The sequence below is a fragment of the Mustela erminea genome, chromosome 21 (assembly GCF_009829155.1).
Source record: "Mustela erminea isolate mMusErm1 chromosome 21, mMusErm1.Pri, whole genome shotgun sequence".
Taxonomy (NCBI): domain Eukaryota; kingdom Metazoa; phylum Chordata; class Mammalia; order Carnivora; family Mustelidae; genus Mustela; species Mustela erminea.
In genome coordinates, this window is record NC_045634.1 from 3,572,573 (window position 1) to 3,598,623 (window position 26,051).

At 46.2% G+C, this 26,051-nt stretch overlaps 1 protein-coding gene across 6 annotated transcripts in view; it reads left to right on the forward strand.

Moving 5' to 3' along the window:
* ZMAT4 (zinc finger matrin-type 4) overlaps positions 1-26,051 on the forward strand; it is a 388,221-nt gene that overhangs the window by 45,550 nt on the left and 316,620 nt on the right. For 5 of the 6 annotated variants that reach the window (XM_032329176.1, XM_032329175.1, XM_032329171.1 and 2 more), the window contains exon 2: positions 21,251-21,356. In XM_032329176.1, the coding sequence (XP_032185067.1) occupies positions 21,255-21,356 (102 nt within the window). In that variant the 5' untranslated portion in view covers positions 21,251-21,254. Of the gene's footprint in view, positions 1-13,707; positions 13,961-21,250; positions 21,357-26,051 lie in introns of those variants that run through there. The other variant, XM_032329173.1, reaches the window with a different exon arrangement.

The following is a 26,051-nucleotide window of genomic DNA, read 5'->3' on the forward strand; positions in this document are numbered from 1 at the left end:
CCTCCTCTATTATATTCTGTTGCTTAATTCATGCCTCACTCAAGTCCTGCTTCTTCCCCCCAAAAGTTAAGTTGCCCTAGATTCCTCCAAAGAACTAAAAATAATCACTATCTTTCTGGGTGCTGGTGTTGGTGAGGGTCTTTATTTAAATGCTTTATTGCATTGTAGCTACTCAGGGAGAACCCCCGGACATGCGGAATCTGTGGTCATGGAGAGGAGAGTGTGACTTTTGCATAGAGATGTTTCGATGGCTTTCTTTCTCATGGGCAGATGTTGCTTTGGGGCAGGATCCTTTCCTTCCAAATATCACTCTTTCCCATTCAAAGCCCTTTCCCCTTGTGTCCCTGGTCTACCGGATTTCATTTCTCTCCATTCAGGGTAACACTGATTTCCCAGGACAGCTGACGGCACGGAGAGGTAGACAGAAGGTGCACCTAAATCCAGGGTTCCAGCAGATAAACCTCCCCTCACTGTCAAAATTACTGCTGCCAGAAGGTTGCCTGGTCCCTGTGGTTCTGAGGAGAAGTCTGGGGCTTAAATTAGAGGTCGTATCCTTGTGCTTTTGAAATAGATCTCTCATAATCCTTGGGCAGGTTAGCGCTCTCTGGAGGCTAGGAAGGGCTGACCTCAGGTTTTCTCATCAGAGTCCTGCAGGCACGGACTTGATTGAAGCAGGTTCAGCCGGCACCTGGTGGATGGATTTCAGCTGCCACATAGACGTGATGCTGGGGAGCACTCCCAGGACAGAAGTCACTTCTGTAGGTACCTTCATTTAGGGCATTTTTTCTTGCAGTTGCCAATGAAGTGGAGCTCCTTGGGAGAGGAGCCTGCCGCTACATGAGACCAGCTGGCAGCCCCGGGCCTAGAGCAGCACCTTCTGGAAGTGTGCAAGAGGAATGGGCGAACTCCTCTTGTTACAGAGGAAAGAGTGGAAATTTCCCTGGAATGCCCTTTGGCCTCTTGCCTCTTCTGGTTCTCTGTCCTGCCTCGGTGCAGGGCTCTAGCTAGAGAGACTATGTCGCTTTGGGAAATGGCCTTGTGTGGCATTTTCATGTGCCACGTGTCACTTAGTTCTCATGATGCCTGCGTGTGGTCAGCAGCATGATTAGGATGACCCCTGTTCTCTCGATGGAGAGGCTACATATAACACAGAGGCTGGTTTCTCCAGGGTGCCCGAATGGCCCCATTTCTCTTTTAAGAGGGCTTGAAGAAAGGGGAGGCATTTAAAATCCCAACAGTGGGCCGCCTGGATGGCTCAGTTGGTTAAAATCCCAACAGTAGGGCACCTGGGTGGCTCAGTGGGTTAAAGCCTCTGCCTTCGGCTCGGGTCATGATCTCAGAGTCCTGGGATCGAGCCCCACATCGGGCTCTCTGCTCAGCGGGGAGCCTGCTTCCTCCTCTCTCTGCCTGCCTCTCTGCCTACTTGTGATCTCTGTCTGTCAAATAAATAAATAAAATCTTAAAAAAAAAAAATCCCAACAGTAGCCTGAACTTGTACTTTTCATTTTCCTTCTGGAACAGAGACCTACCTGGAGCCTTTCTGCCCTTAAAAGGTCAAAGGGACAGTGCCAGCTCTCCCTGAGAGGTCACCTGAAACCTTTTCCCTGGCCGCTGGGGTCAGATGCATCCCACAGAGTTTCCCCTGTTGCGTCCCACCTGTGTCCCCACCAGGAGGGAGGCGGGCCCGCCTGCAAAGGAGGAAGCCAGGGTGGGGCGGGACATCGGGAACGTCGGGCCTTTTGCTCATCAACACTTTCACCATTTATCAAAGGAAATGAAAAACAAACAGTGCAGCAGTTTTAATTACTCTGCATCAAGGAGGTGATCAAACATGCAGTGACTTTAATTACGGAATCCAGAGGCAGGCAGCTCTGAGGCGGCCTCATTGAGCTGTGTGGCTGCAGCAGCCTGGTCCGGGGAACACTCTCCCTCTGCAAAACAGACCTCCGGGGTCCCCAGCCCCCAGCCCCAGGACCTCTGTGCTCCTTTCACGTCGGAGAAAAACACGAGAAAACTGAGGGAATCTCTCTCCCTGGGGGGCTCGAGATTGTTGGGTGTGAAGGTCAGGGCAACAACAGAATGGATGGAGAAGAGAGAAACCTGTGACCTTCAGGTTGTAGGAAAAAACAGAGGGTTATTTGGGGGACACTTGGGAAGGGAGCCCGTGAAGAGTTTGCTAGGTCCCAGGTCTCAGCCAGAGCCAACTGGTCTGCAGACTACTTAGTGCAACGTTGGCAGGTCTGCTCTCGGATGCTTCTGGAAGGCTATTGTGAAGCTGCTCTCTCTGGGGTTTGAATCGGGTGGGGGTCTAAACCTGGGAATTTGGGATTCGCAGGCGAGAGGTGGTCCTACCTCCTCTGTGCATGGAGCCTGTGTGTCAGCTGGCTGCTGCCTTCTTTGGATGTCTTGCCTCCTTTCGGGGCTGCTCCTAATGGGCGCCCAGTTCTGTCCTTGTTAAATACATTTTCACCCTTGCCACCCCCTCCAGTCTTAGTTTTTGCTTTTGTTTTCAACTAGCAAGCGCCTTTAGCCTGGGAGGCCAAAACATTTCATAACAGGCTTTTTGCGATTCCTTGGCACCGTGAACGCAGGTTTTCACCGTGTTCTCACAGTGGTCTCTTGGGGTGCTCGCCGTGTCAGGACTATCTTGCCTGAACACGAGCAACTGTCTTGCCTGCAGTCAAATTACAGCCGCTATTTTCTCCAAAGTGGCCACAGCCAGGAGGTCAGTTGGAGCATCTCAGCCGCTGCAGCGGGGACTGCTTTATCTCTCAGAAGCAGCACGGCACCTACTGGCACGCAGCGTCCGGGAGGACCAGGAGCCTGCGCGAGGGCGCTGGGTTTGTAATTGCCCGGCGATAGCCATTAATAGCTTTAGACTTGTTGTCCTCTTCCGTGGGCAATCAGCAGAGCGTTGACTCTTGAAACAAGAGTATTTTCCCTGGAGAAGCGAAGCTTTTGAACATAATAATGAAGATGTATAAAGGGTTCTGTTTCATGCTCTTTAGCCATGTTGATCTGGGAATGGGTCCACGGTATGTACGCACTTTGAGAAAACCTAAGTCACAAGGAAAGGGGAGAGTTGAACTCACTGGAAGGGAGGGCTCTGAGCACTGGAGATGTGGGTTTTGTTTTTTTTTTTTGTTTTTTTGTTTGTTTATTTTGGTTTTGGTTTTGGTTTTTGGTTTTTGGTGGTTGATTCGCAGTTCTGAGCCTTGCTCAGCCCCTGACAATCGGGATAATTGGGGCTTCATCTGAAATAACCCCTTTCCTGGTGCACAGGGTATTATGTATCTTTGCTTCTATTCCATTGACACATAGTCTGCAGTACTGAGATCACTCTGTAGGTCTCCTCCTGCAAGAACCTGTTGTTTCTGGAGCACCTGGGTGGCTCAGTGGGTTAAGCCTCTGCCTTCGGCTCGGGTCATGATCTCAGGGTCCTGGGATCAAGCCCCACATCGGGCTCTCTGCTCAGTGGGGAGCCTGTTTCCCTTCCTCTCTCTCTGCCTGCCTCTCTGCCTACTTGTCATCTCTCTCTGTCAAATAAATAAATAATAAAATCTTAAAAAAAAAAAAAAGGAACCTGTTGTTTCTGCACACGCCAGGGCCACAGATGCCTGTGTTTGTAGTTGACCTTGCCACAGTCCACATGACATGAGGTGAGTCACTTAATGTCATCAGTCTTCCGTTTCTGTCTGTCAGAGGGGAGCTAAAAATACTTTTACTACCCCGAGTGAGTTTAAAATGCGATGATGGTATGTGGAATCCCTTTAGAAAGTTTGATTTGTTGGTAATCCAAGGCTAACTATTATTTCGTGGAACTCCTGTGTGCATATGTATTTTTTGTTTCTTTGCCTTTTGCCTGTGTCCCTACGTCATTTTTCAGTTGTCAGGCCTGTGGGTTATATACCCTTGGGCATTTTTCAGAGGTCCAGGCTGGCCTGAAGAAGGTGGTCAATGTCCATTGGTTGGGCATTGGCTGAATCGTTCCAGTCTTGGTGGTATGAGTTTTGGGTTTTTGGAGGTAGTGTATAACACAGCCTGTATGCCTGAGAGGAAGGCAGGGATAGATAGATCCTGAGAATGAGTGCGTGGCCATGGCCCTGCTGGATTTAACTGGGATTGTAACTGGGATTGTTTCTCTGTTACATTCCAAATTGCCTAACTGCCCCCGAATCACATGGGGCAGCAAATCCATTCAACCAGTTTTTGTTTCACTGATAATCCTTGAGGGGTTCTTCATCTGAGCCTCTCCTATCACTGGGATGCATTGGTGACTTGCAGGCACGCCTTCCCCAGAAAGAAGACTAGGAGTCTCAGGTGTGACACTTGAGTGTACAGACCTGGCAGATGTTGAATCAAGAATGTGCTTCTGGGGAATAACCACTGTGGTTGTTGAAGGCTGGAGAAGTGCTAAGGACCTGGAGATAAACCCCTGAAATATCTAGAATTGCTATTCCTGCCTCTTTGGGAAGGTCAGAGGAGAGTTTTTAGTCCAGCAGGTCGAGGGAGTGTCCATGCCTTTGGAAAGCCTTCTGCTCCCTGGAGGAATGGGTTGCATTCATCTCCTCCACAGCCTCTTCCTAGTCTATGCTCTTTTCCAGTGCACAGACACCACCTTGCAGTCAGCTGGACATGGCGTCCTGAGACTGCACTGGATCTCTGATCCAGCGGAACCTGGTAAATTATATACGTGGGACCTTTGTCCAGAGCTGGGGAGCTGAGTGGTAACAAAGGAGGTCATCCACGTGATGGGATGGGGTGAAGGATCTGGTTCCAATTTATAGTCAAGATCCCGGCAGTGAGGGACTTGGAGATGGTGAGGCTTCACGCGGAGGGAGAGGGTAGAAGGAAACCCCAGATTGTCCGCTGGCCTTCCCAGCCTGCATAGGGCTCGATTTCAGGGTTACAGATGCTTTGGAGAAATCTTTAGGAAATGTATTTTCTAATATTCTGTGGTAACAACTCTAGTTGACTGAAGACCAGGCAAGGACCAGCCAGATAGGAGCTCTATAATTATTACCTTCCCCTTGCAGAGATTTGAAGTGGATTAAGTGATTAGAAGTGCCTAATTGCTACGGGCTCCCTTTACGACACTGGCAGGTGAAGACAGCTTGTAAATTACTGCTTTCTCCTGACCCCGGATCAAGTGGGGCAGCTCTGGCAGGATCTCTTGACAAAACTGGGCTGGTAGCAGCTGCAACTGGCTTTGCCTCTCCTGACCAGGAGATCTGGAATTCTACCAGAGCCTCAGATTATTTCTCCTTTTCACACGTGGGAAGGAGGGAAGATCCCTGGAATGTTTAAATAAAGATTCAAGACCCCTAAAGCAAATGCTGAAATACCAATTTGATTTAAAAGCTTCGGAAGGATGGCTGGATTTAGAGTCAGGAGACATGGCTGGAGTCCTTGCTCTGTTTATGTTAGTTACGTGGACCTCCTCCTCCTCCTTGGGCACACCACAAAGGCTTCCTGGGCCCCAACAGCCACCTTCCAGCACAACTGTGAGGTTTGTGTAAAGTCACCAAGTGGGACTACTGAATATGGCATAAAATGCCTGGTCAGTGTGTTAGTTTCCAAGACATCCAGGTGTGGGCAGGACCACGCTCTCTCTGATGGCTCTCGGGGAGAACTCTTCCTTATTTCTTCAAGCTATTGGATGATCCTTGACATTCCTTGGCTGGTTGACATAGCTCTCCAGTCTCTGCTTTTTGTTCTCATATGGTGTTTTTACCCCATTTGTCTGTCCAAATCCCCCTCTTATTATAAAGACTCTAATCAGGACCAGCTTTGATTCAGTATGACCTCATCTTAGCTTCATCACCTGGGCAAAGACCCTATCTCCAAATAAGGTCACATTCACAAGTTCTGGGAGTTTGTATTTCAACATAACTTTTTTAAGAGACACAGGTCAACCCATAAGTCAGTAAATGTTGGCTATGAAGATGGGTATCTAGGAGCATTTTCCCAGATGTCCCACAGATGTGGTCTGAATAGTGGATGAGGCTTGGTTAAGGCCATGGGGTGGTGTGGCGTATTTGGCAGGAAGAGGAAGAGTTGGTGAACTCAACTCACTTGGTACTCCTGGGATGCTACTGCCATCCAAAGGCACATTTATTTCTCTAAGTTAAGACCCAGTGTAAAGGAGGGACTAGTGATGGGGGAGGGGAAGACAGTATACTGACTTCCCCTTCCAGACCTATTCCTAACCATAGAGCCCCACTTATAATTAGAGAGTAGAGCCCCTCCATGGCTTCTAAGACACTGGAATGTCTGGACAAGTTGGTGTGTGCTGCCTGGCTCTCCTTGGAGAAGGCCCTGCCCAGGACAGCTCAGAGATGTCCTGGAGGTGTTTTTGGAGTTGTTTCCTTTGGGTCCACCCTCTGGGCTCTTCTAATAATTTTAAGGGTAAGGCTCAAAAACTAAAGCCAGAAAGTGCTATTTAAAATTTTTTTAAAGATTTTATTTATTTATTTATTTGTCAGAGAGGAAGAGAGAGAGACAGAGAGAGCACACAAGCAGACAGAGAGGCAGGCAGAGGCGGAGAGAGAAGCAGGCTCCCTGCAGAGCAAGGAGCCCAATGTGGGACTCCATCCCAGGACTCCGGGATCATGACCTGAGCTGAAGGCAGCGGCTCAACCCACTGAGCCACCCAGGCATCCCCAGAAAGTGCTATTTAGACATGGTTGGCCACCATTTTGGTTTTGCTATTACAACATTAGCTGAAGTGTCTACAGTGGTACTGGGCACTGAGTACAGCGAAGAGAGGATTCTCCTTCTAGAGGCTTCCAAGGGAGTGAGGGTGCACACAGTCGTAGGACCTGTCTGTCATCTGTGGGTCTGCACAGAGAGCTAGGAGAACCTACCAAGGCCTTGATGCAGGACAAGAGGAGGAGGAGGGTATCACGCAGAAGGAACAGCCAACACATGGCCTCACGGGCTGTTGAAGAGGTGGGAACTCAATATAACATTTCATAAGGTAGGGAGGGAAGAGCAAGCAGGGCACATTATCAGCAAGGCATGGCAAGCCTTGGGAATAGCTAGAATCTGTTGACAATGGAGCCGGAAAGGAGGCTTTCCTGGTCCCCAGATGCATTTCCATTTCAGTGGGAGTTAAGAGTTGTTCAGGTTTCAAAGCGGTTCTCATCAGAAATGGTAGGAGCAGTTAAGGTCCTGGAAGAGAGCCAGCCAGGAACTGAGGCCAGCTCCTCTTGTGTTCACGACAGAAACACATAGTAATGTACTATCTTTCCCTAGGGTCACAGTGACTGTCGCTCTAATGACATCTCCAAAGAACACCTCTTACTGTAAGACAAAACAACCTGTGTTGTCACTGCTCTTCTCACCCTCTGACACTGGGATATCCAGTGGGATTCTATTGTGTACAGCTTCCGTCTTGTGGGACTCCACAGAAGATTAGCAAGGAACTCCCCCGGGTGCCAGGTGGCCTGAAATATCTCATTAGGAATAACTGTGTGGGAGGAAACTATATTTTTAGCAATGGGTAGGAAGTGTTGCTGAAATATGACTTATTTGACATTATGGAACTTAGAATCATTATCATTTCAAGTCAGATGGCATGATGGTAACTGTAACCGCACTGGAGACCTCAGATCAAAAGAATGGGGAGATGGGATTCAGCACGAGTCTATTTCTCTTTTTTGCACATTAGGAAATAGTGTGGAACCTGTCTCAAGATACAGCATTATCTGGAAACAATTCTTTGCCTATTATTGTACAAATGATACTCTGCAATTACATTTATGGCCTCTTGGAGGAATTCTGGAACTTTGGGAATTGATGAGGTCTCTGAATTTCTGACAAACTGAGGGTCATAGTGGAGCTACTGTGTGAGGTTTGCTTTACGAAGAGGCAAGTGAGAAGTGTCCTGGTGAGATTTTGCCAGGAGACAGACCTACAGAGTTTACTGTCCAGAATGTTTGCTGGGGATGACTCCTGGGATGGATACCCAGGGATGCGAGGAGCAGAAGTAGGGCTTTGGTGCAGGCACAGTAGTTTCAGTGGGCTCCTGAAGAGTTCTGGGGGCTGTAGTAGTCTCATGTTGGATGGCAGTGGCCAGGCTTTTTCATCCTTGCATTCATCAATCACTGGGTTTGGGCCCTCTGGGTAGAGGTGCGACCTTGGGTGAGACGGCTCTCCATAGCAGAGACCGTTCCTGAAGTGGAGGATGCTTGAAGCCCGAATGCCAACTCCACTGCCAGCCATTGGGGCAGGTTCTTCCTCAGAAGGGCACCCGGGCCACACATCTCTTTGTCCACCACCAGGAAGTTCCAAGGACTTACCTTGATGTGGGCGTAAGCCACTCAGTCAGTATGCAAGTCTCAGCCCATTGACTTGAGAAGATGGCCTATTATTTTTGCTTGGTGAGAAATAGGAATCATTGCTTGTGATAAAATTGCATTGCTGGGGTTCAGTTTTGCATGGAATCAGTACTTAAATTTACTTCCCACTTTGACCCTACCATGTTCCCATGTCACAGGTCTCTGGGTTTTATCATTTTTTTTTCTTTTAAATATTTTATTTATTTATTTGACAGACAGAGATCACAAGTAGGCAGAGAGGCAGACAGAGAGAGAGAAAGGGGAAGCGGGCTCCCTGCTGCACAGAGAACCTGATGCGGGGCTCAATCCCAAGACCCTGGGATCATGACCTGAGCTGAAGGCAGAGGCTTTAACCCACTGAGCCAGCCAGGTGCCCCTGGGTTTTATCATTCTTGACAAAATGCTTGCCTATAAAATCTGAGAATGTGGCAGGAGAGTTGAGCCTGCTCTTACCCAGATGCTCCTTCTCTGGGCCCCTCTCCCCAACCCTCCTGGCTCTGACCTGGGAAGATGGTTTTTCTTGGGCATCTCTACATCACTGGCTCACATCCAGTCAGTCAGAAGCCTGTGGATCTCCCCGGGTTTCAGAGGTGAGCTTTGATTTCCTCCTTGCTCAAAATGATTCCTAAAAGGAAGATAGTAAATGTTCTAGACTGGCAGTAAGGTGTGAGGAAAGAATGGTATTTTAGGAGTTAGGTACCCCCATTTTGCCTTTGACTTACAGGGCAAATATGATTAAGCCCCATAATCTTCGTGGGTGTCTTTTCTGAGTCTCTGTGCCTGTGAAGGATGAGGCTAGGTGATGCCTGAGGTCCTTTCTAGTGTTCTGAGTTCTTTATATGGATCTCCGTTGTGAGATAGACTCCTTCCTCTGTTATCCCCTCAGCTCTGGGTTGCCTGAGTCCCATGCCCCTTTACTTTTCCCCTGTCTCAAGTTCTGCCTCCAGCTAGTGTCCATATTTCATGACACTGATCTACAGTTCTGCTGAGCAGCCCTTCCTCCCTCCCAGCAAATAGGGAAGGTAGGTAGGAGGGAGCAGGGGTGGTGGCATTGACCTAGGGTCAGGCTGGTAGGAGAGGAGAGAGGAGTGGCTTTCAAAGAGCATCACCCAGCCTCTACTTGACAGACTTGCTTTTTTTCCCCCGAAGCCAGAAACTACTCAGCCAGGTGATAAATCTATAGCAATATGGTTTCTTTCATTACTTGGAAACTGCCCAATCTGTGCTCACCTCAACTGAAAAGATGAGAAGAATCAATTCGGGGCAAGAATTTGAAAGTATAACCACATTAGGAACTGAAGTGGTGAGAGGCATGCTTCCTCCCAACATCAGGGCTGTTGCCAGACAGCCAAGCTGTCATTTTTGGCTAGGTGACAAGACCCCAGTACTCCGACGTGAGGCCCTTGCTCATTACCTGGCGTCCCAGTGGTCATGACCATCTGCTCATTTTGCCCCCTCACAAGATGGCAAAGCAGAACTTGCAAGACACCAGCACCAACATGTCAGGGGATAGGTACGCTAAATATGTTCAGAACAGAAGAGAAATGGAGTGGCCTTTCTAGAAGGGGCCACTGCTGTCTGGGGATGGGCTCCTAGTTAAAAATACTTAAAAAAGGTGGGCTCCTGGTCAATGCCTAACACACAGGCTGTGTCCTAAAATGGTGCACGCTTTCCCATAAATTGCTTGATCTTAGAGCCCCTGTTTTTTACATTGCATTCCCTTCAAATGAGGAATAGGTTGGGACTGTCCTGAATGAGCATCATCTGTGAGCTCTGGGCTGCCTTAATGCCATGACCTAGAGCACTGAGCAAAAGAAGCAGTGTTAAAATCCCATCTCTCCAAGTGCAGACCTTTGAATGTCTCTGGCTTTTTCCAGCATGCAATAAAGCATGTTAAAGGTGTGATTAGGTAAAAAGTACACTTCCGTGTAGTTGTTTTCCAGATAGTCAAGCTACCAGTGTTTGAGTTGAGTGAGTGAAGATAAAACTTGATACTGTGGAGTCACAGTGGCTTAGTGCTGTAGAGGTTGACTTCCCAGTCACATGAAGTCCCATGGGTGTCATGGCTGGGGTACATGGGGCTCTGCTCCTCTTAGTCTTTCAGGAATTCTGGCTTTCAAAGACCCTGCCTTGTTTACATGTGGCTTCCCGGATTGATCAGGGCACCAGTATCGAGCCCGCAAAAGAGAGAGCAGATAGAAGGCCATGCAGCAGGCTCTTAATGGCTCTGCCTAGACATGTTCACGTCCCTTTTGCCCATATTCCATCGGCTAGAACTCAGTGACATGGCACAGTAACTTTGGGAAAGGATGGGAAATTCAGCCTCATCTTTTGTGGCTGGGGAAAAGGGACAGAAAAATGAATAACTATGTCTCTGTCTCTCTGTCTATGTCTCTGAGTGGAGGATTCATTTCCAGAAAATCGTATCTCCTCATTGGTGTGTACATGACATCTGTCTACCTATCTACCTGTCATCACTTATCTGTTTATCAGTTACCAGCTTTAATAACAGAAAGAGCAACCCCACAACACTTTCCGAAGCAAAGATCTGGCAATAATGTGTATTTTGTAGTATGACTTTCTTTCATCCTGCCCTTCTGAAATCATTCTCATTCTGAAGCCTGTTCTCATTTTTTTTTTTTTCTTGGCCAAACATTTTTAGAATTGTATCTGATCTGCATGTATCCTCAGGATGTATATATTTTTTAGTTGCTTTGATTTTAAGAAAAGGGTCTTGGGGTATGTGCTCTTTGACTTTTCTCATATACATATTAGATGGCTAGGATCCATCTGTATTCTGATGTGCTACCGAGTTTCATTTGTACCCGACTATACCTCAGCTCATTTATCCGTGCTCCTGGAGATGCGCATTTGGATGGATTACAGGTTTTGCTGTTTGAACAATGCTACTGTCATTGTCCCTTACCTGCCTTGTGTTGTATATGAGCAAAAGCTTTTCCTGCCTGTCAACTAGGAATGCGGTTGGCAGGTTGTTGAACTTGATGAAATAATGCTCAACTTTCAGCTGACCCTCCTGTCAATAGATGTATGCAAAAATCCTGTGTGTCCACACCTTTCCTAACACTTGATATTGTCAGATATTTTAATTGTTACTGATCCTTTATTATTTATTATTGGGCACAATAGGCATACTCCTATGTGCTTGGCTTTCTCCTTGCATTGAATTTCCTAAGCTATCATTACTACTGCTTGCTGTCTCCCAAAGCAAGAGGTGACAGAAGATCTCAAACCATCTCTCAGATCGGAAAATAATTCTGACCCAAAGATTTCATGGCACGAGCAGAACTACACACAGCTTTTTGTCAGTTTCTAGACGGGTGGTCCCTAACCTGGCAACATACTAATTCCTGTGTCTTCCCATCTTGGCTGCTCCACATGCTTATATGTGGATGCCATGATTTTGCTGATCGTAGGAAAAGCGGCAGAAGAAAAATGGAGACCCAACCGGATTCCTCAGAGAAGTCAAGTTTGTATGCTGTATTGGAGCATGGAGCTGAGAATGTCTGCTGGCTGACTGACAGCCAATGCAGCAGCCTCAGAGAACGGATTCAAATGAAAGTAATAGTTTTCCCTGCAGCGGCTTGGTCCAGCTTGTCTGTGCCCTCCTCTGAAGTTGGATACAGGTGCAGAACTGTGCCTCCGAGCCCCGGATGTGATAGCTGCATTTAAATCTGCCCTCAATCTGTCTGGTTCAGTAGGGGCAGTCTTGTGAAGATAAATCATGTAAACAAGTTACAGTAATGGAATACTTATTTATGAACGGTATTTTCGAAGCCTTATAACTGCTGTTAGAAAGAAAGGTCTTGTTGGCTTTCAGCTTGTTAAGAAAGTCACCGGTTTTGAGTAGGCACTTCCCTCTCACAGGTAGCTGACAAGCTGGAAAGAGAGCCGTCCATGTTAGCTTTCCTCCTTTGAGTGGTGGGGGAGGGGGGAGCCTGTGCTTTAAAATCTGAGTGGCTTTTCCAGCTGAGTGCACAGCCCTTTACTTGACAGAATGAGCAAGAGAAAACGTAAGACCCCTGTTCCACTCTCTCCTGTTTTCTCCACCTCTCCTCCTATTCTTTTTGGGCTAGCAATCTTTTTGTTTCTCTTTGCCTCTGGCTTTCCTCCTCTGGTGGGGGCTCTGCTTTTGCTCTGGCTTAAAGCGTTAAGCCTATGGAAAATCCGAGCTCGCCATCCACCACTGATGTGTCCCCTCTGAAAGTGAAGAAAAAGAAAATACTTCTGACTTGCTGATGGGCAGAAGGGCTGAAGTTTACCCATTAATATCTCACCAAAGCCAATGATGTCTTCCCTGATGAGAACACTGTGTCACGCTGCCCAGACCTGTCAGCCGGGTACCGTTCCTGCCAGAGGCCTCAGGTGCTCCCCCAAAGTGGCCTTTGAAAGGGCCTTTCGGACATGCAGACAGAATGGCTTTCCTCCTTGGGAGTATCTCCTGGTCCTTTCTTCCTCCGTGCATAGCCTCTGTCTCTACAGTTAGGTAGAGGCAAAGGTCTCACACTTAGTGAAGGCTCTTGGGCGGTGAGGCAAGTGGAGATTCTAGAATGACACACAGGAGAGCAAGAGCCATTGTCTACCAGTGGGTGGGAATATTTTATTGATGTGTAGATGGGGACAGGAATGCTGTTTGTGTTTCTGTTGAATGGTGTCTGCCAGATCCCAGGATGTGAACATTTTCCACAAGATCAATCCTTGTAGGTGTTGTTCATTGCTATAAACCTAGTGGCTAGACAGGACTATGCACATAGTAAATGCTCTATAAAAATCTGTTTAATGAATAAAGGAGGAATCTTAGGGAGGCTTTCAAATGTGCTGGACTTGGGCCAAGGCCATTTGGTGAACTGTCTCACAAAGTCTAGGAGGGGCTAGAGTTGTCTGAAGCCTCAGACTCTCCATGGCCCCTGGAACCTGCTGTTTGGACTTGCACATTCAGGCAAAGGACAAAGGGTGGGGGAGGGGACAAGTGGCAAGGAACCAGGCACCCCCCCCAACCCCCCAATGTTGCAGAGGCACGTGCATGTGCCCACACGATTGGCCCTGGCTGGGGGCACACTTGCTGATTTCCTTCCCAGATGTCACCAGGCTGGCCTGTGCTATCTGTGAGGAAGAGTGGCAGATTTGGTTCCACGGCCCGGGGCCAAGGGTGAGGCACATGTGCCCAGCAGTGGCGGAGGCCTTGTAGTCAGGAATCACAGAGCCTGGTTTTACACGGAAAGGGAATGGTACCATTAAAAGGCAATTATTCAAGTGGTGTGAGTCAGCCATGCAGCTTTTGGCAGTGCCAAGCAGGAGAAGGAGTGGTGTGGGGAGTTTTCTCTCTCTCTCCCTCTCTCTCTCTGTCTCTTAAACAAAGCTCAGGCTGGCTAGCAGATCCTGCACCTGCGTGTGGATGATGTTCCGGGAAGGGTCGGGACTGCCAAATTCCTTTGTCTGAACAACATCAGGAATGGGGGTGGCAGCATCAGACTGGAGAGGGGGAATCCAAAGGTTCTTTAAGCTGGTCCTGTATTTGACCTTCACCGGATCTCAGCTGCTTCTCGGGGCGTTCCAGATTCCCCTGTCTGGCCACCTGTGGGGTGTGTGGTGCATTAAAGGCAAGTATGTGCTGGAGGCTGGAGGCTCCCTGAGCTGGGCTGGGGCATCTGAGCTTCATCTGTGCCGTCCTACGCTGCTCCCTGCCCCCTTCCTCTTGCAGACTTTCATTGAAGACCAAAACGCTTTCATTTCTGGAGTGCCGTTCATGGCTGTTTTCCTTCTAAGGCTGCTTGGTCTGCTGCCACGGCAGCCAGCCCTGGGCTGCCCACTTCACATGGAGGGAGGTGTGAAGGAGACAGGACAGACCCTGCTTCTAGCTCATCCTCTGGGCTCCGGGACCTGAGTGGGGGTGGGTGGTCATGGTGGAGATGCCTGCTGAAGCCACAAGCTCGTCCCCCAGATCTTCCTCCTTTTGTTGCTAGGGAGGCTAGAGTGAAAGGACAGTGGTGGGGTCTGAAATGGGAAGGGAGCAGAGATCAGGCCATGACCGCAAGAATACCAAAGGTGGATTCGGGTTCAGGGGCCCTTTTGCAGGTGGAATGAAAACTCAAAGATCACAAAGCCTGAACTGTTTTGTGCTGAAGGTGGGCCAGGTGTCATATCTTTTCCCTTTCTGAGCAGAGTGGCATATCCCCTTCACTATTGATAAAACAAACCAGGGACAGTTTCGATAGCCTTTGGATACTAGTAATTTTAAAATGTGGCTGAATTTAGACAGCAGCGACTTGGCTCATGTCTGTTTCATGTTCCTAACCAGAGGACAGTTCATTTTAATTGGTGGCATTTTCATCTACTCATCTGCTTGTCAAATTTGAAAGAGACAGAAGTTCCATCTCTGGTATAGAGCTGTCGAGAGCAGCAGCCTTCAGAGCTGGGCCCTTTGGAGGGAGTGGGACGTGGCTTAGAAGGTCTTAGACTGGACAAAGAGATGCCAGCCAGACGGGGCAGAAGGCAGCAGTGGTTTTTCAGGGTGTCAGGTCAAGGGGGAGGGCGGAGGCCGATAGTGGCTCTGAGGGTGAGTTGGTCAGGTTATGGAGGCAGAAGCAGACTAGGGTGTCTGGGCAGATGATAACACATTCCCCCCTTGTTCATGTAAACACAGGCAAGAGAGTCTGGGCCGTAAGCAGTTAGAGTTTGCATGGCTTCATGTGGACAGTCGGCGCACTCCAGGCTACAACAAGTGAATTCTGGAGAGGATGTCTATCCTCTACTTTCATGTTAAGTATTTGTAATGCTGCTCCGGAGCCTGGCAGTAGGAGAACCAACTGAAGGGCTCCTGGTGCTGAGTTCTGCCACAAAGAAGCAGCCCAGGGTGAGGGTAAGCCAGTAGGCATAGTCAACACTTGCTTGGCACCCTGAAGGCCACTTAGGAGCTGGGCGACCTTTGAGCAGTTACTCAACTCTTTTTTTGTTTTAAAGATTTTATTTACCCATTTGACAGAGAGAGAGATCACAAGTAGGCAGAGAGGTAGACAGAGAGAGGGGGGAAGCAGGCTCCCCACTGAGCAGAGAGCCTGAGGCGAGCCTCAATCCCAGAACCCCGAGACCATGACCTGAGCCGAAGGCAGAGGCTTAACCCACTGAGCTACCCAGGCGCCCCCAGTTACTCAACTCTTAAGTCTCAGTTTCCTCACATCATACATGAGGCTGATGACTCTATCTGCTTTTTTGAGGGAATTAAATCAGGGGGTAAGTCTATTAGCACTAAGCCTGGCTCAGGAACAGCTTTTACTATGTTTATAGGAGTAAAATACAATGTCTATTCTTTCTGGGCCCAGAGCTTTCATGAGGGTCAAGTGCTGTTGGGAGGGGAGCATCAGTAGACGACCCACGGTCCCTGGTATTGAAGATTTCACCAAGTCCTATGGAGCAGTAGTTTGGAAATTCAGAACTCTACCCCTTAAGGCAAGAGTAGTTCTTTAGTTGAAATTGCCATGGGTCTGAAATACTATTTTTTAAAAATTCCTTTGTTTATTAGTCAGAGGGAGAGAGAGAGAGAGAGGGAGAGAGAGAGAGAACATGAACAGGGGTTGCAGCAGGCTGAGGCAGAGGGAGCGGGAGAAGTAGACTCCCCACTGAGCAGGGAGCCTGATACGGGGCTGGATCCCAGGGTCCTGAGATCATGACCTGAGCTGAAGGCAAATGCTTAGCCAACTGAGCCACCGACCCTGAAATGCTATTTTTAAAATGGCTAGTGAGGTGAGGGAATGGGTTTTTTATTGAAAACGCCCAAACCTGTGACACGAGACCCACTGATGGGGATCACCAAGCCTGGGGCTCCCTCCATGGGACTAGGGTGAGGGGGATGCCTTCCTAGGGAGCAGGACTGCTGTGTCTCCCTCAGGGCTACTTCAGTGAGTGGCTGCAGGTCCAGAGAGTGGTCTAAACTTGACTTTGGATGGCGTGTGCTGTCCTTTGTGTCCCCTAGGAGACAGGACCTAGTGAGATGAGCTCTGGTGGGCAAGAGAGAAGGTGGGAGAGTATTCATCAAACTCTTCCATCTGCCAGTATTGGCACCTACTGGCAACAAGAATAGGCTTAAATGTTTATGAATTGTGGGATCCTCATGGGCATAAGGCCTGAGTGTTGGCTGGCTGTAGAACTCAGTGAGCCATTTTTGTGGGTGATATGATTAATACAAAAGAGAAACCTTGTGATGACAATCAAAGTCATAACTTCAACACATCAACTCTGTAATCTTCCCCCTTAGTCTTTAATGTGGTTCCATGTATTTCTGTACTTAAATATTTACAGCATCCCTCCTGAAAATAAGAATAATGATAATACAAAATTAATAATATTCATCATAATGGTGGCAATACCCATTTTTCAGTGTCTACCATATGCCATAGTCTTTATTAGATACTTTTTATCAACATCATCTCTAATCCTCACAATGAGCCTGTGAGAACATTTCCCGTTTCACAAATGAGGAAATTGTGGTTCAGGGAGGATATGTACCTTTACACTCAAAAATCTTGCCGGCAAGCAACCTAACGTGGATTTGAACTAATGCCTTTTTCCTCTGAAGAGCCCTGCCTGGGTTTTAGGATCCTTGAGTCAGAAGCTATCCTGACTTTATCGGAAATGGAATGGTATGAAGAATGTTACTGTTGGCCACGAAGCCTCAGGTTTCTCTGGCTCTTTAGGGTATGTTCCTAAAATCTGTTCTTGAGAAGCAGAAAGCACAGAGGGGAAGGCTTCCCGTCTGCTTCTAAAGATTAAAAAAGGCCATTCCTTGCACCTTGAGAAACATTTTGGGACCTGCTGTTTTCCCTCAGTCTCCCCTCCTCCCATCTGGGGACTGAGCGTTGTGTACCTTTCTCTCCCTGCACTTCGCTGCCTCCTTCCCTTATGTCGCATGTTCCCCACAAGCCCCCTGAAGCCCCTTGTATCTCTCTTCTCATGCCTACTGGTAGTGATATTTGTCTCCATGCCAGCAAAAAGAATCGGAACCTATTGAGTTTGAACCCATTTCCCTCCACTCTAATCCTGTTTGTTCTTAAATTTTTAACTATTGTAGAACCTCCCTGAAGAATTCCTTACAATCCCCCTTGTCTTCTCAGCTCTTATATTGCTTTCTACACTTCCGGTGCCTTAGGTATTTGTGTGCATGTTTCTCTTCTCACTCAGTCGCTCATAATGATTTGGAAGACAGGAGTTGTGCTCTCTGCCATCCCTATGCCTCACACATAGTAGATGCTCAGTAATCACTACTGAATAAACAAAAGCTCTTCCCCTCCATGTTCCTCTTACTTGTTAGACCTGGCTACACCTCTGAGTCTTACACTGTCAACTGCTACCAGATGTAAATAGATTTATTGCTATATAGACTTGGGACAGCACATGAGAATCTGATCAGTCTCCTGTTGAAATACTGCCTCCAACTTCTCTCTGGGCTTCTTTGGTAAAACACAGGTAGCACTGTCCTCTGTGAATACTGAAGAGTGATAGGTTATTCGCATCTTGGGTGTTTGCTTTGGAATGTGCCGTTGTGGGGGACACTGAGGAAGTTTTCATTCAGATCAGTTTCAACTTCAGGAAATCAAACTCCTTCCTTCCCATGCTTTCTCTCCCTGCTCGGAATGCCCCAGGACCTCAGAATGTAGTACAGACAACATGCCCCAGGTTTGGGGTTCTCCACATATTGGCTTCCATGAGACAGTGGGACTGACCAGTTACTAACCAATTAAAGGCCCTGCTCTGTCTCTGCTTTAGCTGCTGATTCAGGACCATGGACAAGGCTAAAGAAAGGTAGTCTGCTTTTCCTTGTTCTTACCAGCTCACCTGTACTTTTGAAGACAAGAGGATCTGAGAATTCTATCCCAAGCAAGTGGGAGAAGAGAACAGTCCTCTTATTGCGGAATTCCACTCTTTGAATCATAAATCAGGCTCTCTATTTGTCTAAAGTGACCTACACAGAGAGTTCTATTTGTCTAAAGTGACCTACACAGAGAGTTCTCTTTTGGGGAAAAGGCCTTATGCACAAAAACCAGGCTGACACTTGCCTTCTAATTGCTTCCCACTGTAACTTCACTCATTCAGATTTTCCATTTAGGCCTTGTAGATTTCAGAGGGGTCTTTATTGCCACTTTACTGCATATGGGCCCATTCCAATCGATATTCTTATATAAAACAGTGGAAAAAGCCATGATATTCTCTTCTTCCTTTGAATTTTTTTTTAGTATACACATTTTTATATTCTGCCTTTAAAGCTATTTCTGCTGCACAGCTGTTTTACCGAGACTCAGACTCCTACGGGCCCCACTTGGTCCGACACGTACCTTGAATATCCTTTCACAGTGTTTGATTTCTGCAGTCGGTTGTATAATGAGGAAGGAGTGTGCAGTGAGTTTGGAGATTCCTATTAACCAGGTCACCCATGAATCTATTTTTGTGCACTTCTTTATTAGAAATAGCAGGGAACATGATGTGATATTTAAACACAACTACTTATAGAAGCTCGGCTTAAAAAATACACCTTAGTAAGTTTTCTTTTCCCATTTGACATTTCAAAATGTTGTACTACATTTTCCCATCATCAAAACACCTTTTCTCCATTTGCATTCTGGGATGTGACTAGAGACCATTAGACACGACAGAAGATATTTTGGACGGTCATTTGGATTTGTGATCCTCCGCCTGATTAGACCATACCTGAAATGTTTATTATGTTCTTGGCACTGCCTTTGAAGATGGGCCATAAAGAAATAGACACGAACCAAGATGATAAGTCAGGACAGGGGTTGAGAGTAGATAAAAGAGAGCTATCATCAAGCACTTGAGAGTGGATATCTCATGAAAAAGGAGAGTAGAATTTTTCTGTGTTGCACCTGAAAACAGAATGAATGAGTGAAGCTACAGTGGGACAGATTTTGATTCAACCTGAAAAGTACCTAACCGTGAGAGTTGCCAGACTCTTTGGAACAGGTTGCCATGTTAGGTAGTAAGTCTCCAGGCACTGCAGGTGTTAGACTCCAGGCTGGCTGAGCTTTCTGCCAGGAATGAGCCTTCCAGAAATAACAGATCCACTTCAGCTATGAGAGTCAGTAGTCCTTACTCTCTGGCATTACTGTTGGTACTCAGGGCATTGAAAAACCAGAGCTACCATTGTATCTTAGGAGCCAAAATTGTGAATCCTTTTGAATTGTGAAATTCAGAGCAGAGCATCCAATGCTCTGAATGGACCATTACAACCAAGGACAAAGATAAAAAGTGAGTTTGTAGTTGTTGAGGCAGTAGGCCTTTTATTTCAGGTAGGTGCTTTATTTTATAACTCTGCTATTTAAGTGGTTTTAAAAAATTACTTAAAATGCACCACTGTCCTTTATTTTGTTGTATTGGTTAAGTCTTGGCCAATGTTAGGATATTATTAAGAATGTAACGATGAGCCCTTTCAAATGAAGAGAGGTTTAGAGTTTATGTAGTATCTTCTCCTATATTTCTCCTTTTGATTTTCATCACAGTTCTCTAAAAAGGCATGGCTAATATTTTATCTCAATTTGTGTAGGAGGAAACTAAGACCTAGAAGGTTTAATGGCTCATTTCAAAATCACATGACTGGCAAGGAGTATGAGACCTGAGACAGATTTGGAGTGTGTAAAGTGAAATCATGCAAACCAGGTGGCGTATATAGCCATGCCAATAATCAGCAATGTGACTTTAAGTAGTGTCACAGATAAAATGAGGGCATGGGAGCAGGATGGACTCCAAGGTTCCTACCACATCCCTGTTTGAAATTCTCTTGCCTTTCTGTATGTATGTTGTCAGGCATAACCCTTACTTTTTACCTGGCTAGGTAGGAGGTAAAATGGAGTGGAGTCTGTGGGTTGGAGGAAAGCATTTGGATGTGCTGCTGTGCATTTCTATGGTGGTAACATTATGCTTCAGATGCTATGAGATAACTTTGTGACAGATCACTTTCACAAGCTGGAGACTCCTGGCTGCATTTCAATTCAGGATTTGGAATTTGATGATATGTTTATTTACTTTTGTGGGCTCAACTGTGGTGCAGAATGATGGAGGTGGCTTTTATGCATATCAGTAACCCAAAACGTGGAAGAGTGAGCATGAACAGTGAGGGCTTCTCACTTTAAAATGTATAAGCTTGCAAGAAAAGTTATTGTTGAGCCTGAGTTTATTTTTTAATTCTTTAAGTATAACTACTGAACTCAAAACTAGTATTTTTATTGCTTATAAGGTTCTTGACAAAGCTAACTTATTTCCATGTATTATAAAAGTAATGTTTGTCCATTGTAGAAAATTAAAAAAAATAAATAAAATTACATAAGCAATTACCTATAATTTCTGAAATATAACTGCTCTTAACACTTTGTTAAAACTTCCTGGGACTGGGGCATTTGGGTTGCTCAATTGGTTGGGTGGCTGCCTTCTGCATGGGTCATGATCCCAGGCTCTGGGATTGAGCCCCATGTCAGGCTCTCTGCTCAGCAGGGGGCCTGCTTCTCCTTCTCCTTCTCCCTGCCACTTCCCCTGCTTGTGCTCTCTCTCTGTGTCAAATAAATAAATAAAATCTTAAAAACTTCCTGGGATGCTTTTCTGTGCACCTATATATATTTTAAAATATGTCTGATTTGTCAGAAAGAGAAAACTAAAGGTGCATTTCTGTTTTGTACGTACCAGCAATTCTATTGGGCACTTATGAGAAAATTACAAACTCTACACTTTACTGTGGTTAACTGACATGGTATCACCTAAGGAGTAGGGAAGTCTCCGCCACTGCCACCATCCTGGGGTCTGTTGTGCTGTAGGCTTTTTCGCACAGTTAATGTCCTGCATAAACATCAAAGCAGTGGACTCATTTTTCTTTTCTGTTGATTCTCCTTTAGCCTGATGAAGTCCTCCGATATCGATCAGGATTTATTTACAGACAGTTACTGCAAGGTGTGCAGTGCACAGCTGATATCTGAATCCCAGCGCGTGGCTCATTACGAGGTAAGGATGGCTTTTCCCACTCGGTGTTTTCAGTGGAAGAAAGAGGAACGCGGCCTGTGGTCATGGGACTTGAGGACAGCTCCTCTGGGTCTTGAGGCAGATTTTAAGAGCCACAGGGCTTGAGCCTTTACACTCTGAGATCAGGCTGGGGCAAACGTGCGTGAGTAGGGTTGGGATTGAGGCTTAGGTACATCAGTCCCAGCTTTGGCTGCTTCCCAGATTCTTTTTTTTTTTTTTTTTTCTTTTTGTACCTTAGCCCCTGAAGACTCAGTGGGCTTTCTCTTCTTGTTAAATCTGTCATTGTACATCCCTGATGTTCCTTTTGGGGACATGGGGCAGGACACATTAGTGCCAGCTTCCCTTTCCTTCTTTGACCCTGAAGATAAGCTCAGAGGCTTTTTGTTAATCATCGTCCGGAGAGATGACAGCATTCGTGAATCAGCACCAAATTCCTGACACACGATGGCTACTTCCCTAAATGTGTTTATCAGCCTAAAGACTTCCCCTGTAAAGCTATAACAAAGTTTTAAAATCCAAATGCTCTTAAAGGACCTAATTCAGTGGCTCTGGCTCTTTAGGTTGGATGAACAAATAAATGGCCGCCTTTCAGTCTTCTATTGAGAACAGAGAATAAGAGAAGAGAGGTTGGCTAATGTCTGGGGAGGGAACAAGGTGCTGCCCCTGGAGACAGCAGGAAGCTGGGGGGGCCCCCTAGATGCTGAGTGCTGCCCAGGGCATATTTGCTTTTCAAGAGAACATACACCAGTGGGAACATGAGTTTTCAAGTGTAATAACTTGTGAGTAATTTTAGATTGGAGGGCTTAGCCAGCAATTTTCTTTTTGTCTGACAAGTATGACAAATACCAGTTGTCACTGTCACTCATACTCCTTTGAGCCTCCAGTTTCTTCTGTGCACAATGAAGAAAACAATATTAACATGCACACGTACACACCCAGACACACAATAAACGGACCCTGTGTATTTCTCAGGATTTCGTGGGGACCAGACAAGACCCATCGAAATACCATTTGTGAAGATGCTTTGGAAGTTACAAAGTGTGCCGTAACACACACAGTTATGTTGCTTTTCATTATTAACTCCAGTGCAGCAATATTCTGATAAGGACAAATAAAAGTTGCTCTCCTGAGAAAACTTTTAAAGATCACAACCTGTGAAAAATGTTAGTGTATTCTTTTGTCAGTAGGCAATCAAGTGTTAGAAGTAAATGAGAACTCAAAAGAATGATCTCCAATGGAAGACATCCATCTTCTGAAGTTAAGAACTTTCTAATTTCTGTGTATGTTGCTTTGTAAACACACGTGGTTTTATTAATATGATTTCCCCAGTTAAGAAAAATCAGGGAATTGGTTCCTGCCCCCACATTCCACAGCTTCCTATTAGCCTTTTATGTTCTCTCTTTATTAGACTTTTTATGTTCATTTTTAATTATCTCCTCAGATTCTTGAGGACAGGAACAGAGTTTTATTCATTTGATCTTCCATAATTCCTAGAACAGTGCCTGTAACTCCCACATACGCCCTTAGCATCTGTTTACAAAACTATCCTGGGGGCGCAGACCAGCATTGCTTTATTGTTACCTGAGCTAGAAAAGTCATGTCAGAAAATTGAAAAAAAAAAAATTTTTTTTAAAGAGAAAGATCTTAGCTGTTCCATTAACAGTTTAGTTATCTGAACTCAAGTTTCCCCGTTACCAGTCTGCATCCTTTCTGTGGCGTAGTTTGATTGTTTAGACGATGTGTTACTATTTGTTGCCTGTAGCATAGAGGAGGTAGAGAAGAGAAAGCAGTTACAGTAGATCTGCAGTTAACAGTGTTACACATCATCAAGACAATGTCACATGCATTGCCGTTAAGCCTGGACGGGGACTCTCAATGCTCTTTCCCTCCCTGCTTCCAGGCCGAGGGGGGCCACTTCTTTCAGAGACAAACAGCACGTGTGCTGTTTCTGCAAAGCGGTTGGGGATGTGAACAGGGTGCAAGCCTCCTGAGATCGCTGGTCTTCTGGCTTCAGTCGGGAGGCTTCCCCAGTCACTTCTTCATCTCTAAGAGGTTGGCTTCCATTAAACGATTTTGAAGGCCATTTGAGAACGGATAATCTGATCCTAATCATTTGCCCCCTCCTTCCACTCCACTCTCTCTGCTGAAAGTCGCATGAAGAGTGGGTCTCTGTGGGTCTGAAACCCCCCTCAATTCACTGAAAATGTTGTCACGCTGCGTCTCAATGCTTTATCACTGATGTATTGCTTTAACTTGATTTTACTCAACTAGCAAATATTCCCAGCTTCCCTACGGGGCGAATCAAAAAGAATCCTCTGTGTACTTTCTGCAGGTCCTGCCCTATTAATGTTAGTTATTACAGGGGATTCTGAAGCTGTGTGAGAAAAAGTCTTTGCCCCCACCCCCCCACCAAAACTCATAAACTTCTTGGGAGGAAAAGCCGTGGGTAGTTCAGCGTGTTGTGAACATGTGTGTGATATGAGAACATGATCTACAGAGTTCTGCTGCCTGTTCCTACGGAGCAGCTGATCCTATGGGATCTAAACTGTATTAATTCTTCTGCCCATTTGATTTTCTGATATGTGTTACATCATGCTGTTAACTTTTTAGATCTTTTCCTTCCCAATTCTAAAGAGTGAGCCCACCACCAAGAGCTATTATGGTCCGGGAAGCTTTTTTGGGAATGTCATGAATTATCTAGACCTTGATGGATGGGTTAAGTTTAGGGTTGCTGGAACGAGAAGTCTTGGCATCTCCAAGGAGCATTGCAGAAGCTGGGTTGGCAGGAGGGAGGCTTTGTGTCAGGGAGAGGAGGTGCCCACAGTAGTATGATAGACGTAGTGGGGGGTCAGAATGAAAAGGAAAGGGGACTTTGTACTCTTGTGTGGCATTTGGGAACGTAACAGGATAATTGAGTGTTTCTGAGTGACAGTCCATTGGTGGCGGTCAAGGTATATTGCTGGGAAAAGAATAGCCTTCGTATGACTTTGGCTGTGAGATTTGTGTGCCAGTGCTTTGAAGTAAAAGAGAGAAACAGAACAGATGGGTTAATGCTTAAGAGTTGCATGCTCCATTTAAAAGCCTCAACCTTTGTATAGGAGGACAGAAAAACCCAATATATGTCTAATGGACCAAAGTCTTCCATGCTCCAGTCTTAAAATCTCTTTTTCGCATATGAAATCCCAAAGTGGAAAAAATGGGACATATAAAGACATTATTATTTTTCTTACTTGCTAAGCATTAATAACATGTTAATGTTTTGGTGGAAAATATAATTAGATGTTGTCTCTGCTCACTGAGGCAGTAGAACAAGGGAGGCACAGACACAGAGGGGAAGAGAAAGCTTTCTCGTGTGCCTTTCAGCAGGCCTGCGTATTATAGAGGTTAGAAATAGTTCCCCAGTGAGACGACTTGAGTGGTTTGTTGTAGTTTTAAGTGGCTGAAGAATCATTTTCTGCAAAAGGGAAGAGTTGCTTCCAAGAGTGAAGGAGTAGTTTCCTGGCCTTGCAGGAAAAAGATGATTTGTGTAGGGAAGACTATGAGAAATGAAACCAAAAGGACAGAGAATTTTTTTTTTTTTTTTGAGTAAACCTAAAGGAAAAATATGAATGAGTGATCTAGAAGGAAAGAGAAAATTCTTGTCACGCAGACCCAATGAAGTCAGGCATAAATGTGACAGTCCTTGCGGCTTGCCCCTTCCTGTGAATGCTAATATCCCTTGTGTTGCTGTGCCCTGTAGGTAATCAATGGTTCCTTGCGAAATCAGTGGCCGAGGTGTCCTGGCACTACAAACAAGATTGTGAGCTGCCTGAGGGTAGGCAAGAGTTATGCACTGAGTTTCTTCAGTTACTTCTGTAGCACCCACTGTAGAGTTGGGCCCACGGTTGTTGTTCTTTTAGGATGCAGGTTGATGAAGAGACAGAGGCTGGGGACTGGAGGAAGGACACAGTGGGTCACATTGAAGGGAAGCATTGGTGGGTACAGCAGAAGATGTACTGGTATACCTTGGGAGTCAGTCTGGACTCAGGATCTGGCCTCAAGGTGATGATTTTGTAGTTACAGGAGAGACAGTTCTCTAAGCTGATGCAAAACCCTCCAAACATTTCTGAATCTTGAAGTAATGTGAGTCCTCACAAATTGTCCCCCATTAAGTGACCCAGGAGAGGTGGAGTCCAGGATTGTTCTCTAGTCAGATTCAGCGAGCATGTAGGACCTACAGAGGCATGCTGAAATGGATTTTTCTTGTTTTCCTTGTTTTGATTGTCTTCCAGTAGAACTTTGGCTTTCCATAGCTTCTGTTTAATCCAGGGGACTAGCCAAAGGACAGTCTTCTGGTCTGTAAGTTGGATAGTAGATGGGATGTAAATGCTTTGTGGTTAGACACAAGGAGGTGAAATTTGCGGTTCCTAATATGTGCTGATTAAAGCAGCATGATTGTCTATACTACCCTTGCCTCGAAGGACTTTTCTCCCTTCATCTCTCATACCTTCTCAACTTTGCTTTTCCCTTTTCTTTTTCCTGAGTATGCACGCAGGCTGGACAGTTCCTTTGCCATGTGTGAGAGCTGTCGGTCAATATCGTGTTGTGTTTCTGCAGCCCATCAGGTGTGTTTCTGCAGTACTATCAGGTACTGTACTAACTGCACTTGAGTTCTGTTAGGGCTCACTGGGTCAGCAG